The 15,416-nt window shown below is 36.3% G+C and overlaps 1 protein-coding gene and 1 pseudogene across 1 annotated transcript in view; both read right to left on the reverse strand.

Annotated features, from left to right (window-relative positions):
* Positions 1-15,416, reverse strand: part of DNAH6 (dynein axonemal heavy chain 6) — a 172,262-nt gene that overhangs the window by 64,775 nt on the left and 92,071 nt on the right. The window contains exons 46-53 of the mRNA XM_088130049.1: positions 12,212-12,364; positions 11,836-11,976; positions 7,553-7,795; positions 6,289-6,456; positions 4,846-5,081; positions 1,954-2,215; positions 1,331-1,454; positions 562-758 (exon numbers count right to left, since the gene is read on the reverse strand). Of these exons, the coding sequence (XP_087986175.1) occupies positions 562-758; positions 1,331-1,454; positions 1,954-2,215; positions 4,846-5,081; positions 6,289-6,456; positions 7,553-7,795; positions 11,836-11,976; positions 12,212-12,364 (1,524 nt within the window). The remainder of the gene's footprint in view (positions 1-561; positions 759-1,330; positions 1,455-1,953; positions 2,216-4,845; positions 5,082-6,288; positions 6,457-7,552; positions 7,796-11,835; positions 11,977-12,211; positions 12,365-15,416) is intronic.
* Positions 7,213-7,337, reverse strand: LOC112540280 (U5 spliceosomal RNA; annotated as a pseudogene).

The raw sequence follows: 15,416 nt of genomic DNA on the forward strand, positions 1-15,416 counted from the left end.
GAAAATATAAAATATTTTGCTTTCCTATAAAATATCCCCATAACGGTAAACCTTTTTAGCACAGCCAAAACTAGGAGGAGATACATATACATGCACAAAGAGAGTTTCTGAGGAATTGCAAATGCACACTCAGTACTATCAATTATCTGTGCAGGGTAGGGTGAGGATTTCCTTCTCCCTCTTTTTTAAATATTTGATCTGAGCAGGATGCATTAATGCTAGCTCCCAAATCACTATTTCCATTCTAGGTTGCAGTTTCCATTTACACGTTTTTCCTTCTGTTTAATCTTGACTATTATTTTAAAGAGCAGCATCAAAAGATATCCAGTTCACTAAGTCACTCTTGACTACTGACAGCAAACAGGGAAAAATCATGATTTCTCTGTGTAGGTTGTTTAGAGTTCTCCATATTTGGAAAAATTATTTTGCATTTATTTAGATGTACAACTGCTTCTATGATGTACAACTGTTTTTATGAAGCATATCAGCTTTATAATAAAAATAAAAGTCAAATCAATAAAAGTTATAGTCTAGAGAAAATAGGTATTTTAATTAACTCACCAATTGCCTATAATGTGCGGTAAAAGCCCCATAGTAAGCTACACAAGCAGCAGCTATGAATACGTTTCCAGTGATGTTTGAAATCTCTGCCTCAAAATTCAAAATACTTTCTTCCCATCGAACCTGTTCATCCCCTAATGCAGCTGTAAGTCTTCCAGCTCGGGTAAGACGAGCCTGAGTCAGTGCCATGGTCCTTGCTAAACAATGATAATGCTATTAGATCATGGTTATAATTTGTTTAGACAAGGTAATTCATTTTGGTAACTATTTTAGTCTTTTTAATGAATAATGAACTGTATGTGTACATATATATTTATATATATATTTATATATATATTTATGCATACATACATACATACACATACATAGATACATACCTGTACATACTTATATATGTATTAGCAATAAGAAATAAGCCACATTAAATATTTCATAGTGGTGTAATTCTTAAAAAAATAGATTATGGCCAATAAATTTCATGTTGATAATGCCTACTTTCTTACAATACTCTGTTCCTTACACAGCATAATACATCTTTTCTTTACTGGATATTTTTCTGTTACATTTTGTACATACAGTACATGTTCAATGAAAATACATTTTTGAAAAAAGATGTATAAGCAGGATTTTAAATTTTTAATAAACTACACTGGTGAGCTTTTATTAGTACAGACTCCATGAAAGTTGAGAATTTGGTCCATATAGTGATAATGTAATTAAGAAACACTGCCCTAAAATAATTTTTATAATTTTTAAAATAGCCACTTACCAAGGTTCTCTTTTTCATTCACACTTGTTTCATATTGATCTTGCAATTCCTGAATTTGTTCCTCTACTTGCCTCAGTTTTTTTTGCTTATCACGCAGGGTAGCTAAAGTTGCATCAAGTTCTGCCTAATTATAATACAAATTAATTTAAAGTATGGTTCTGCCAAATATTCTGTGTGCTTTATTTTATTCATTTGCACAGTCGCTTTGCAATAAAATAGAATACAGAAGAAACTACAAGTAATTATATATTATAATTACTTATAATGCATAATGTCATAAATTATATAACATTTAACACATATTTATGCTCACTTTGGGTCCAGATTCTCAATATTTCTAAAATCTAACGTTGTGAGCAAGGAATTCCACCCAAACCCTGTTCCCATAACCCAAGACAGGCTAAATATCAATGTAGGGAGCAGCCTTGTGTGAAGGAATCAAACAGCAGACTGGCCTGCCTCCAGTCTGATAGGGATAAAAAGTGTTAAGACTCTACCAGAGATTTTCATCATTTAGTTGCTAATAGGTAAAAAGAGAAGATACTCCTGATGAAAGTGGTTTGATTCACTATTTCATAATTGGATAAACAGATAAAAGGCGTCGGGAAAAAAACAGTAAGTACCTGGGCAGCATTTAACTTTTGCCTTTTTGGTTCGACAACCTTCACAACTCGAGAGTACAAATCCATAGCTCTCACCCACATGCACATAGACTTGCATGCCTTTGACACTTTCTCTACTTTTTCTGGTACAAAGTCAGGATTGTTTATATATTTCTGAAGCTTAAGTAATATTGCACCCTTTATATTTTCTTTATCATATTCTAGAAGCTTTTTCAGGAATGTGGAATCCCCAAGAAGTTGTTTTGCTGTTGCCCAGTCAGGCCTGAAAGATTAAAATGAAAGGATTTAGGAAGATCTGCAGTGGAAAATGTATAAGTAGAGCAGTATTATATGTTTTTTTAAAATGACCAATTTTAGGATGAAATGTATATTTAATGAACCTATAGGTGTATCCAGTATGTAGACTTAATCTTAATATGGTGAAAAGGTTAAAAAAATATATATATTTAGGCTTCTGATCCTAGGGAGAAGATATAATGGCAAGGGAAACTGAGCTGCTTCATGTTTCAGTTACTGTTTTGTAATATCATAAACGGACACTTCTATGAATTTCATCTAATTCACAAAAAAAGGAAAGTATATCCGGCTGCTAAAATTTCTCTTTCTTTACAGCATAGAAAATCTAACTACATCACAACAGGTAAAATATATATGATGTCATGATCTTGAGGCAGTCTCTTTGATCTTTCTTCTTCCTTGGCAAACACAAAATTCCTTTATGCTTTTTAAAACAGAAAATATGTTTTCATCCATATCCTTGACATACTCTAAAAGTAAATGAGAGTTTGATAAAATAGGCTACTGTCATTTTTGATGTAATACATAATTCTTGTTTAAGTAGAAATGGAAAGAGGAGAATTTACAACTGCAGCTTGAGGCATAGTTCTGCTGAGAAACTGAAGCGCCGGCAGCACTAATTATTCTATGTTTTGTAGTTTATTTACCAAATAACATTATTCCTGGGCTGCCTGCAATCCTATACCACACCCTCTGACAGTAACTATTAATTGTAGATTTTTTTTTCCTGAGTAAACATGTATAGGGTTACACTTTTTATATACTGTCATAAATAACCTGGAAACGTATGATTAACTACAGTACTTCAGTTATAGGAAGATTACTCATAAGTGAAATGCTCTGATTTCTCTTCTCAAAAAAGGATAGTTATCTACATCCCACATTTTTACTCATCAAGAACTCAAATTGCTATAAGAAATAACAATGTTGTTTTAAAATCAAGACTACTGAAACCATAAGGAAAACATCTAAGAAAGAAAAATAACTCCATATGATGGTAAAAACGATAACTGTACAGTTTTACAGTTCTCACAGCATTAAAAAGAGTATGTAGAATACAGACTCTGAAACTGGTATCGGTCGATGAAGAGAAGATAGCCTCTTAAGATCAGAAGTTAACAAACACACAAATAAATGGATACTATTTAGTAATTGTTATTGAACAGTTATTCCGCTTTAAACTTGATAGTATCTGACAGCATTTCTATTTACTCAGGGAGAGTCACAGCATTCAGTGGGACTCATTCTTTTGTAAATCTTATTAGGAGTGCATCTATACCAAATTAATACCCTTATCTAATAAACAAGTGTAACTGTGTAATATAAATATACATTATCATCCATTTACCAATAACACAACAATACAAGATGATAATCTTGATTAAAGTAATTAAGCTAATAAGTAATCAGCATAAAACATCAAAGAGGTGCATCTATTTAGGGAATCATATAGCAGATGGGACATGCAATGCTTGCTTAGCAGGGTAGAGTCAACTTGCAAATTCATTGTATAGGTCAGTTTTGTTTGCCATTTACAAAATTAAATTTGGATTACAATGAGGGTTTTTTCTCTTACTGAAAAATCAAGTCTTCTAGCAAATATGTAATAGTTTTGATTGCAAATGTCAATCATGAGAAAGACTGTGCTAAGGGCAGAATGTACTAGCTATGAGACGTACAGCCATCCTTATATTCTCTATAAAGTGAATCAAGACACAGGGGATTTTAGCCATTGGGAAGACAATCCGGAGAACTGTGTGGGCATTGGTTTTTTAGCAGGCTTAAAGGTCAATGAAATAGCTACGCCAACAGCCAGCTGAACAGCTAAATTACGAGGCTGTGCCACAACAGTTGACAGTTTGCCTAGAGGGAAAAATGTATAAAAAGAGCAGTAACTGGAACAGTCCACCAGCAGAAGAAACTTGAAAGGAAAAAAATAAGAGCAAATATTGAAAGGAAAAGGGGGTTGAAGTCACAGCAAATGTGAGGGAAGCAGTGTAGTTTGGTGATAGTAAATGAAGTCCTACTCACAGTGAGCTGGACTAGAGTCTTGAAGAGTCAGAACTCTTATCTTTAAAAATAATCTATTACCATGCCTTCCATTGGCTTTCCAATAACTACACTTCAGTGTCATGCATTTCTGGATTCCGTTGGGATATCCTTCAAGCAAACATTTCTTTTCTCAAGATTGCACGCTGGCTGCAGAAGACAGCTGTGTGACCTTGGGAAGAGGCGCTGTTGTTTTAAAAGCTGCTGAGAGGTGCTAGGTGAGCTCTGAAGCATGTTCTCCCTTTTGAATCTGAAGCACTACACAGCCCTAATATTTACTTGGCTGTGGAGGGGAGGGGAAGACCTATCTATAACTATTACCAAAGAGACAGTGTGATGCCACCATGTTCACAGTTTCAGCTCCATTACATTGGCTATTTTTATAGCTGTAGGGAAACTTGTAGCAGGGTGGCATCACATTTATATTGCCCAAGAGACGGAAAAATTAACTCATGCTAAAGAAAATTGCTTTTAGAAAAAGCATAAAATGAAAGCTAAAGCGAAAAGTCAATGCAGAAGATTAAATATATGGTATAGCTATCTTACTTTGCATTTAAAAGAATACAAATAGCTTCCATCACTGTCATGACAAGATCAGGAGGTTTAGTGAAAACCCTGATTTCAGAAATATCCGCCTTATCTAACGAATCTAAGGCTTTGTTGGCAGCATCTAAAGCTGGAAGGGCTTCATCCAAATCTCGCTGAGCATCATCAGCTATCGCTTGAGTTTCCTCTGCTTTTACTTTTGCAACAGCTTCATCTTCCTGAACAACACGCCGAACCTGGAAGAAAAAAAATCAATGTAAGTTTTTGAAGGAAAAAAAAATATTTTAAATATGTTTCATAAGAAAACAAAAGAGAACAGGTAGCAGTCACTGGTTATAGGGGAATTCATAATTTAATGGATTAGCTGAAATGTCCTTAAGCAACATTCTGCTCAGAACTTTCTAGCAGGCAAAACAGTGTATGCAGGGGAGTGTAAATGGGCCTCCAATACTACCTTCTCCATTGCTTCAAAGGGTTCCCCAGCCTTCCAGAGCTTTAAAGCAGATATAGGGATTGTATAACTAGAGAAATTGATGAAGATTATTTCCTTCCCCTTTCAGCCAGGAGAATTCTGGTGGGTCAGAAACCTCCCCTGAGAAGAATTCTAGTAAGTTTGCAATCTAATCTGTTAACATGTGGTAAGATATCACTTTCTTAAAGATGAAGGTTAAAAGTTGTGCATTGATAATGCTTTTCTTGCCCCAAACAGTCCAGATTGCACTATTCTTATTGGCAGAATTTAACTACTGATTTTAAAATGGGTGATCTCAATGACTGATGTCAAGAAACCAAAGAGGGTCAGACTTGGTTAGTACTTAGATGAGATACCAAGTAATGTAGATAACCTACATTAGGGCTGTAAGTTAAATTAGAAAGTAAAAAATATATATCCTGAAATGAGGCAATGACAAACTACTTCAGTATTAGTGTCATTCATACAAAAATAAAGCATATTTTAAGTTTAATGTTTATTAGTAGAGGTGCACAAAACATTTGGAACCATTTCAAGTTCAAAATGCCCATTATGAACAAAACAGATGCTTTGATTATCAGGACTGCTTTGAGTCTGCAACGCTTCCAGAATTATCAAAATAGCAAAGTGTCATATTTAAACTGCTGTTTTGCACTTGAAATAGACCATTTTGAACTTCAGACAGGATGTTTTAAATCTGAAATGGTTCAGATTAAAAATATTTTGTGCGTCCCCATTAGGTATTACAAAACCATTTGGCATCAGTGTTCCCACAATATACACATATTAACTTTTGTCATAATTTATAATACGTTGACTCTTGACTGTTTTTATCTATGTTACTTTATCTGCTGAATAGAAAAATGCTATCTGATAGATTCAGACAAAGGGAGACATACCATGGAGTTACACTGCTGAATCTAAAAATAAATATTAAAATAGTTAATAACTGAAAACCTAACAATTTATACCTGGTCAGCATTTTCTTGATCCACTGCTAATTTTTCCATCAAAGCCTCAACATCCACCGATTTCTCCTTGAGAACTGGTTCTAAAGCTGACAGATCTAATTTCATTTTGTCAACAAGTACATTTGTCTCTAACAGTTTGGTTAAACCATTTTTTACACGATCCCGAGCCTGAAAAATAAGCAAATAATTACTGATAATTGTTTCAGTACTTTGAAAAGACCTTATCTTTAAAAAAATGGATGTGGGTGGCTCTTGTCAGTAATACTGTGCATAATCATAGATTAATTAAAATAACTATAATAAAGATATAAATATTTTAATATGTATTTATCTTAATTAGCCAAATCAACACGTCAAAGAAATCACTCAACTGGATAGCTTTAGTATTTCTTTTAAAAAAGATTACCTTTTATAACAAAGAAAGTAAGTATTTCTATTAAAGCTAATATGTTTTTTACACTGTAATTGACATTCTGTTGCAACGTTTATTGCTTAGAGACTGTTTTATTGTGGTAGGTCTTAGGCTTCCTTGACTGATACTCCTCAGTCCGACCACGGCTCCCAGAATTTCCAACCAGAATGGTCCAAAGACATCTGAAGAGTGAAGAAGGCTAATCTATATTGTTGAAACAGGCTTTCAACAATCCAGTAAGTACTCTTCACTGATGGAATATCAGTGAACATTCCCACCCATGCTGCCATATCCAGCTGTGCCTCCTATTACTTTGCCGCATATACAATCTGAAGCTTATGGAGATTTGCAGTCCTCGCTCTGTATCTTCATATAGAGACCAGAATACATTGTCATTCATCTTACTGATTACCAGCATCTATATAGAAAATAACTGCACAAAGCTCCTATTATATGTGAAAAGCATCACAAAAACCAGTGACATACATGTTTCCCCTTAATGCAGATTGCCTTATTCAGAAATAGAGGAAATTAGCAAGAAATCCTAACATTTGAATTTTTTATACAGTCATACTATCCATGGAAATCTTTAGTAAAAGGCAAAAGATTTATACGATCTGAAGAGAAATCAGAATACATACAGTCATACTAAATTTAGATCTGAATTGGAGGGGATTATATTTAAACCAATTTGATAGAAAGAATACCCACACTCTCAATACTGAATAGCATTTATATTTTCACTACAAAAAACAATAGAAATAGTGTGCATGTGTATGACAACAGTGGGGTGAGGAATAAAACACACTTCTATACCTAATTCAATTATTCTTTTAATAAAATTCAACTTACTGAAACTAGTTGCTTCCTTTTTTCAGTAAGCATGGACAAATAAAGATTGATTAATTCTAAATAGGAAGTTGGTGTTGTATAGTAGCGTCGCCGGAGCTCTGCATAGTACTGCTCTGCCATCTCTGTTACACTCATGTGAATGTCTACACACATTACAGAAAGTTTCTCTTTCATTCGATCAGTTCCGAGATCAACATGCATAAAGAAAGTCCTTGATACAGAAAGAAGTGCTTCTCTGGGCCACTGAAAAAAAAGAGAAAATGGCTATCTAAATAATCTTTCTTGAAGTATATATGCAATACAGTTAGTCCCCAGTTTAAGAATGAGTTCCATTCCCGAGGTCTGTCCTTAAGTCAAATTTGTATGTAAGTCGGAACAGTATTATTGTATAATACTGTATAAGTACTATTGTATAATGAACTTGAACCATTGTGTTTTTAACTCAAATTTTGCTACAACAGGCTCCGTTCTTAACTATGGGTTGTCTGTAACCTGGGCAATCTTAACCCGGGGACTACCCACACAAATCATTTCTTTTCCAATTATTTCAGGAGAACTGTCACTTAAAGGGGAAAAGGAAGTGGAGGTCATCATTAAATTGTACTTAATGAAATATCATGTCTACTTTTGCATGGCATGAACTTAAGGCAGCTCCTTTAATTTATGATTTGTGGAATTTATAAGCAATACTAACATATTCCACTTGGAACACATGAAAACATTAATGCAAATTGACTATCGAAGTATATTATCCTTTTACTTACTACTATATTTAGCAGCCCCTTCATGGATCACTGCCTTGTCGTGGCGAAGGGGCTTGCGTAACTCAGTGAAGCCATGAGCTATACCGTGCAGGGCCACCCAAGACGGACAGGTCATGACAGAGAGTTCTGACAAAATGTGGTCCACTGGAGAAGGAAATGGCAACCCACTCCAGTATCCTTGCCAAGAAAACCCCATGGACAATGTTAAAAGGCTAAAAGATATGATGCCGGAAGATGAGCCCCTCAGGTCGGAAGGTGTCCGATATGCTACTGGGGAAGAGCGGAGGGCATTTCCAAGTAGCTCCAGAAAGAGTGAAGCGGCTGGGCCAAAGCCGAAAGGACGTTCAGCTGTGGATGTATCTGGAAGCGAAAAGAAGGTCCGATGCTGTAAAGAACAATATTGTATAGGTACCTGGAATGTAAGATCTATGAACCAAGGCAAGCTGGATGTGGTCAAACATGAGATGACAAGATTGAACGTCGACATCTTGGGAATCAGCGAACTGAAATGGACGGGAATGGGTGAATTTAATTCGGGTGACCATTATATCTACTACTGTGGGCAAGAAACCCTTAGAAGAAATGGAGTTGCACTCATAGTGAATAAGAGAGTGGGAAAGGCAGTAATGGGGTACAACCTCAAAAACGACAGAATGATCTCAGTGCGTATCCAAGGCAAACCATTCAATATCACAGTCATCCAAGTCTATGCCCCAACCACTGATGCTGAAGAAGCTGAAGTTGACCGCTTCTATGAAGACCTACAACACCTTCTAGAACTAGCACCAAAAAAAGATGTCCTTTTCATCATAGGGGATTGGAATGCTAAAGTAGGAAGTCAAGGAGTAATCGGAATAACAGGCAAGTTTGGCCTTGGAGTACAAAATGAAGCAGGGCAAAGGCTAATAGAGTTCTGTCAAGAGAACAAGCTAGTCATAGCAAACACTCTTTTCCAACAACACAAGAGACGACTCTACACATGGACATCACCAGATGGTCAATACCGAAACCAGATTGATTATATACTTTGCAGCCAAAGATGGAGAAGCTCTATACAGACAGCAAAAACAAGACCAGGAGCTGACTGTGGCTCAGATCATGAGCTTCTTACTGCAAAATTTAGGCTTAAATTGAAGAATGTAGGGAAAACCACTAGACCACTCAGGTATGACTTAGATCATATTCCTTGTGAGTACACAGTGAAGGTGATGAATAGATTTAGAGGATTAGATTTGGTAGACAGAGTGCCTGAAGAACTATGGACGGAGGTCCGTAACATTGTACAGGAGGCAGCAACTAAAACCATCCCAAAGAAAAAGAAATGCAAGAAAGCAAAATGGCTGTCTGATGAGGCTTTACAAATAGCTGTGGAAAGAAGGAATGCGAAAAGCAAGGGTGAAAGGGAAAGATATAAGCAACTGAATGCAGATTTCCAGAGAATAGCCAGGAGAGATAAGAAGGCCTTCTTAAATGAACAATGCAAAGAAATCGAGGAAAACAATAGAATGGGGAAGACTAGAGATCTCTACAAGAAAATTGGAGATATGAAAGGAACGTTTAGTGCAAAGATGGGCATGATAAAGGACAAAAAAGGCAGGGACCTAACAGAAGCAGAAGAGATTAAGAAGAGGTGGCAAGAATACACAGAAGAACTATACAAGAAAGATCTTAATGTCCCTGATGTCCACGCTGGTGTGATCACTGACCTTGAGCCAGACATCCTAGAGAGTGAAGTCAAGTGGGCCTTAGGAAGCATTGCTAACAACAAAGCTAGTGGAGATGACAGTATTCCAGCTGAGTTATTTAAAATACTAAAAGATGATGGTGTTAAAGTGCTGCACTCAATATGCCAGCAAGTTTGGAAAACGCAACAGTGGCCACGGGATTGGAAAAGGTCAGTTTACGTTCCAATTCCAAAGAAGGGCAACGCCAAAGAATGCTCAAACTATCGCACAATTGCACTCATTTCACATGCTAGCAAGGTTATGCTCAAAATCCTACAAGCTAGGCTTCAGCAATACATGAACCGAGAACTACCGGATGTACAAGCTGGGTTTCGAAGAGGCAGAGGAACTAGAGATCAAATCGCCAACATTCGCTGGATCATGGAGAAAGCACGAGAGTTCCAGAAAAATATCTACTTCTGCTTCATTGACTATGCAAAAGCCTTTGATTGTGTGGATCACAACAAACTGTGGCAAATTCTTAAAGAGATGGGAATACCAGACCACCTTACCTGTCTCCTGAGAAATCTGTATGCGGGCCAAGAAGCAACAGTTAGAACCGGTCATGGAACAACCGATTGGTTCAAAATAGGGAAAGGTGTACGACAAGGCTGTATACTGTCACCCTGCTTATTTAACCTATATGCAGAGTACATCATGAGAAATGCCAGGCTGGAAGAATCACAAGCCGGAATTAAGATTGCAGGGAGAATCATCAACAACCTCAGATATGCGGACGATACCACCCTAATGGCAGAAAGTGAAGAAGAACTAAAGAGCCTCTTGATGAGGGTGAAAGAGGAGAGTGCAAAAGCTGGCTTGAAACTCAACATTAAAAAAACTAAGATCATGGCATCTGGACCCATCAATTCCTGGCAAATAGAAGGGGTAGAAATGGAAGCAGTAACAGACTTCATTTATTTGGGCTCCAAGATCACCGCAGATGGAGACTGCAGCCATGAAATTAAAAGACGCTTGCTCCTTGGGAGGAAAGCTATGGCAAGCCTAGATAGCATATTAAAAAGCAGAGACGTCACCTTGCCGACAAAGATCCGCATAGTCAAAGCTATGGTTTTTCCAGTAGTAATGTATGGCTGTGAGAGCTGGACCATAAAAAAGGCCGAGCGCCGAAGAATTGATGCCTTTGAACTGTGGTGCTGGAGAAGACTCTTGAGAGTCCCCTGGACTGCTAGGAGGTCAAACCAGTCAATCTTAAAGGAAATCAACCCTGATTGCTCATTGGAAGGATCGATAATGAAGCTCAAGCTCAGATATTTTGGTCACCTAATGCGAAGAGAGATCTCTTTGGAGAAGACCCTGATGCTGGGAAAGATTGAAGGCAAAAGGAGAAGAGGACGGCAGAGGATGAGATGGTTAGATAGCATCACTGAAGCAATGAGCATGAAACTGAGCAAACTCAGGGAGGCAGTGAAGGACAGGAAGGCCTGGCGCAATATGGTTCATGGGGTCACAAAGAGTCGGACACGACTTAACGACTAAACAACAACAAATATTTAGCAGAGATATTTCTATTTTCCATATAAACTGTAAAAGTATTTTCTCAAAAGCCATGAATGGTAAGAAAGACCAACGACCAATGTTTTACCATTTCACAAAATGGTACTTGAAAATGTGAACTTGTACTTCAGTTATAGGTTAACTGTAATGTTGCAGAATATAGGAAAAAGTAAACTTAATGGGGTAATAGCAGCTGATGACAGCACATCACAAATCCTTAAATTAGAATTGTGTATTATTTTAACATCTTATCAAAATCCTTCAGTGAATTAGTTACCTGCACAAACCAGTCAATAGTGCAGCAATTCACAAGTGAGGGAAACATTCGGCACCGTGCCCGGAAAGCATCGCCAACAGGACTCATACACAGGACAATGTGTAGCTTCTGTCGGACTCGACTAATGAAGTACTGAAATACCTGAGAAAAGACAAATTATATGATAGAAAGAAAACATCATTATCAGTATCATTACCATCATCAACTTTTTAGCCTATACGCATAACTGAGAATGATATACTGTAAGAAACAATAGCCTGAGTGACTTAAAAGACAATATGCCTCTCTAATTCCTATAAATTGCTGATGAATTTAAATATCTGTAATAAACATGGATTTAAATTATACACCTGAAGCAGTATTTATAATATGTTACCTCATCTCTGTTGCCCTCTGCTATTCCTGCTTCTTTTGCCTTGGGTCGGGTAGCTGCCATAACAAACTCCAGTTCATCCTTTTCAAACAGATTAGGTACCTCTCCAGAATTCAAAATATTGTTTATATCTTCCAGGAATTCTTCTACAACTATCTAAAGATTTTATAAATAAAAATATTATATTGTTAAAAAAGGACCTATAGTCAGAAACCAAACATTACTAGAAAACATGGGGAAAAAAGTACTAGTACACATTACAAGAAACAGATATTTTTTCTAAAATATATGTTTTCTTCTCAGCTTTACTGTTTTTTAATATATATGTTAATGTGTCCTTCCTAACTCAGGTAGAAATAGCCAGTCACTCAGGATTTTCTGCCATGATATTTAAATCTAAAAGAAGTTAAAAACTGCAATATTAATTAACATAAAACATGCCGTTGCTGCTAAAATCAGGGAAGATTTTTATCAGAGGAATAGATGTCCCCTTTTTTCTCAGTATGTTATTTGTACTGTTGGATTGTTTATCCAGTACTGATCATTCGTACTATTTTGATTTATCTTGAATTGGGCTTACTTCTAAGCAGACATAAAGGATTGCATAATTAACCTTATGGTGTTTGTGAATGCTCATATAAATTTGCAAACATGAACACCAACTTTCTCTTATTACTGTAATGTCAAATCCTTAGCAAAACGAGGAAGTTTTAAGCAACATCTTAAAAATCTGGATAGTCCAAGCTTACCAATTTCCTTCTATCACAATTTCAACATCCCACATAACCGTTAGGGGTAAACATCCTGTATCTTCCTAATGACTGACTGACTTACTATTTACTTACTTACTTAATTTATTGATTTATATTTCAAATTTAGATATGTCGCTCAAATTCAGAAAAACACAAAATGGACATATCCTGTCCATTCCCCCCCCCTCTCTCTCTTTCAGTGGGACACGGAAAGAAAGAAAGGCACGTGCAGAAAAGTAACAATATTTTTCCTAGAACTCCATGGCTGTGCTCTGGGTAAGACTTTTATGAACTGAGATGGGATTAAGTTCAAAACTCAAAGTCTTAGGATTTATGTACTGGTATATGGTATCCAAGTATTCTTATTGCAATTCTATGTGTTATCTCAATATTTTACTTGTTTGGAATATTTTTCATACATTTCTGTTAAATTCTCCCTGAAGAAGTAAAAGTTCTCTTCTTTTTTCAAATGATTTCTGTTTCCTGATGGTGAATTTGGGGGGCCCTTACCTGAATACACTTTCCCAGGGAAATTAAATCTGTCAGCTAAGCCATAAAACATATAGAAAGCCAAGGAATGCTGATAAGCTGGGGAAAAAACTGGGAGGCAACAGAGCTCTGGGAAAGCAAAAGAAAGTAACTCCCTTGAAAGAAGTATGATCACAGAATACTGCCTGTTGTTCTTTCAAAATCTCATTGTCTTTGTAGTCCTGCCCCATGACATCATAGCTGCACCCTAACGGCTGCACTGATCTAACTAGGTACATGATCCCATCAAATACTTGGTGTTGGCTATACCCAATCGAACACCTTGCTGTGGTATCCAATTAGATGCATATTCTTAAAAGGGACTATAACTGCAGCCTTTTTTAGGCCTACCTTTCCTCCGGCGCTGACAGTAAACTAATTTATGCTTCACTTAATAAATTAATCCGGTTCAAACATATCCCTGAACAAATTTTCCTACGTTAAACATTCTTTAGTGTGGGTTGTGAGTGACCCCAATACCGAAACCAGCATCAAACCAGCTCATCAGACCGTGGAGTAAGCTTGTCATGGGAGGTAAGTTGTCTTGCTGTGAGGCTAAACCACAGAATACTCTGCACCATAAAAGAATGGTAGTGATGACGATCCTTGAACCTGACAGAAGGAGTTGGGTACGTTTAGCCTTGAGAAAAGATGACGGGAGAAGACTATGACCGCTTTCTTCAAATATGAAGATGAATGTGAAAGGATGCCAGGTATGTTTGTTTCTCTCATTCCGGAGTGCAGAACATGGATTTAAGTTACAAGAAGGAAGATTCCAACTGAATGTCAAAAAAAGGAACAGTTTCATGGTGGACAATTAACTCAAGAAGTGGTGGGTTTTCCTTCACTGGATGTGTTCAAGCAGAGACTAGTTGGCCATATGTCTAGGATGTGTTTCTGCACTAAGCAAAGGGACTGATTTAATGGCGCCTTCCAATTGTGTCATTCTATAAAGTTCGACGAATTGCTACAGGAGCGGCTTTGCTATTCAATTTGTTCCCTGATAGCTAAAGCTATTTCCATTTCATTATACATAATTAACATGCTCAGATGGTGTGCCTTTGGCAGTCTGACCGCATATGTCCTAATGATGCTCTCTTTTGCTCTAATTAAGAGGAGATACTGATTTAGTTCAAAATTCATGACAGATTTCAAACTCTATGAAACAAATCCATCTAGGCCAGAAATTAATCTTTTGGGGAAACAGAAGAAATGCTAAACTAAACAATTACCTGATCAGTGAGGGTAATTTCAGGAAAAGCAGCATGCCTATGAATAAGTTATTATTGTTGGGTGTTAAGAGAGACTGACAGTAAAACATGTCTGATAAACAATGATAAATATCTCCACATAATTAAAGTATTTCATGGAGGTTCCATTTTTTTCTTTTACAGAGTAAAAGAAAAAGGCAAAAACTAAACAAAAATAAAGATAAAAATGAACTAAAACAATTGGTGCTTGTGCATTGCATATGATATTTATGCTGGTCTATGACCGTAATAAAGATTTGATTTGATGTATATGATATTCAAAGAAGAAATACATTTTAAATATCCAGATTCAATATTTGTATCCAGAGCAACATTTATACAGATTACATTATTAGAAAAACTGCTGTTAATATAGCTAATAAATAGCAATTAGATTTGACAGAATTCATAATCCATTGTGGAGGTTTTCAAGCCTCTTTGTTGTTGTGTTAATTTTCAGCCAGAGAGATTTTTAAATACCACTGCTCTAATTAAAGATGTATTTTTGTTTTCTAACATATTGCAATAATAAATCTGGCAGCTAACAACAGGAATTGAATCTATTACTTATGCTGCATCAATTTATATGCTTTAGGAAACAGGTATAATTAACTTAAAAGCAGGATTCATTATGAAAGATTGTAGGATGATTTTCTTCAAAAGCTTTTAATAAAAGAG

Source organism: Python bivittatus, unplaced genomic scaffold (assembly GCF_059951505.1).
Source record: "Python bivittatus isolate LINGU-HERP-01145 unplaced genomic scaffold, Pbiv_v1 ctg000850_np1212, whole genome shotgun sequence".
NCBI lineage: Eukaryota > Metazoa > Chordata > Lepidosauria > Squamata > Pythonidae > Python > Python bivittatus.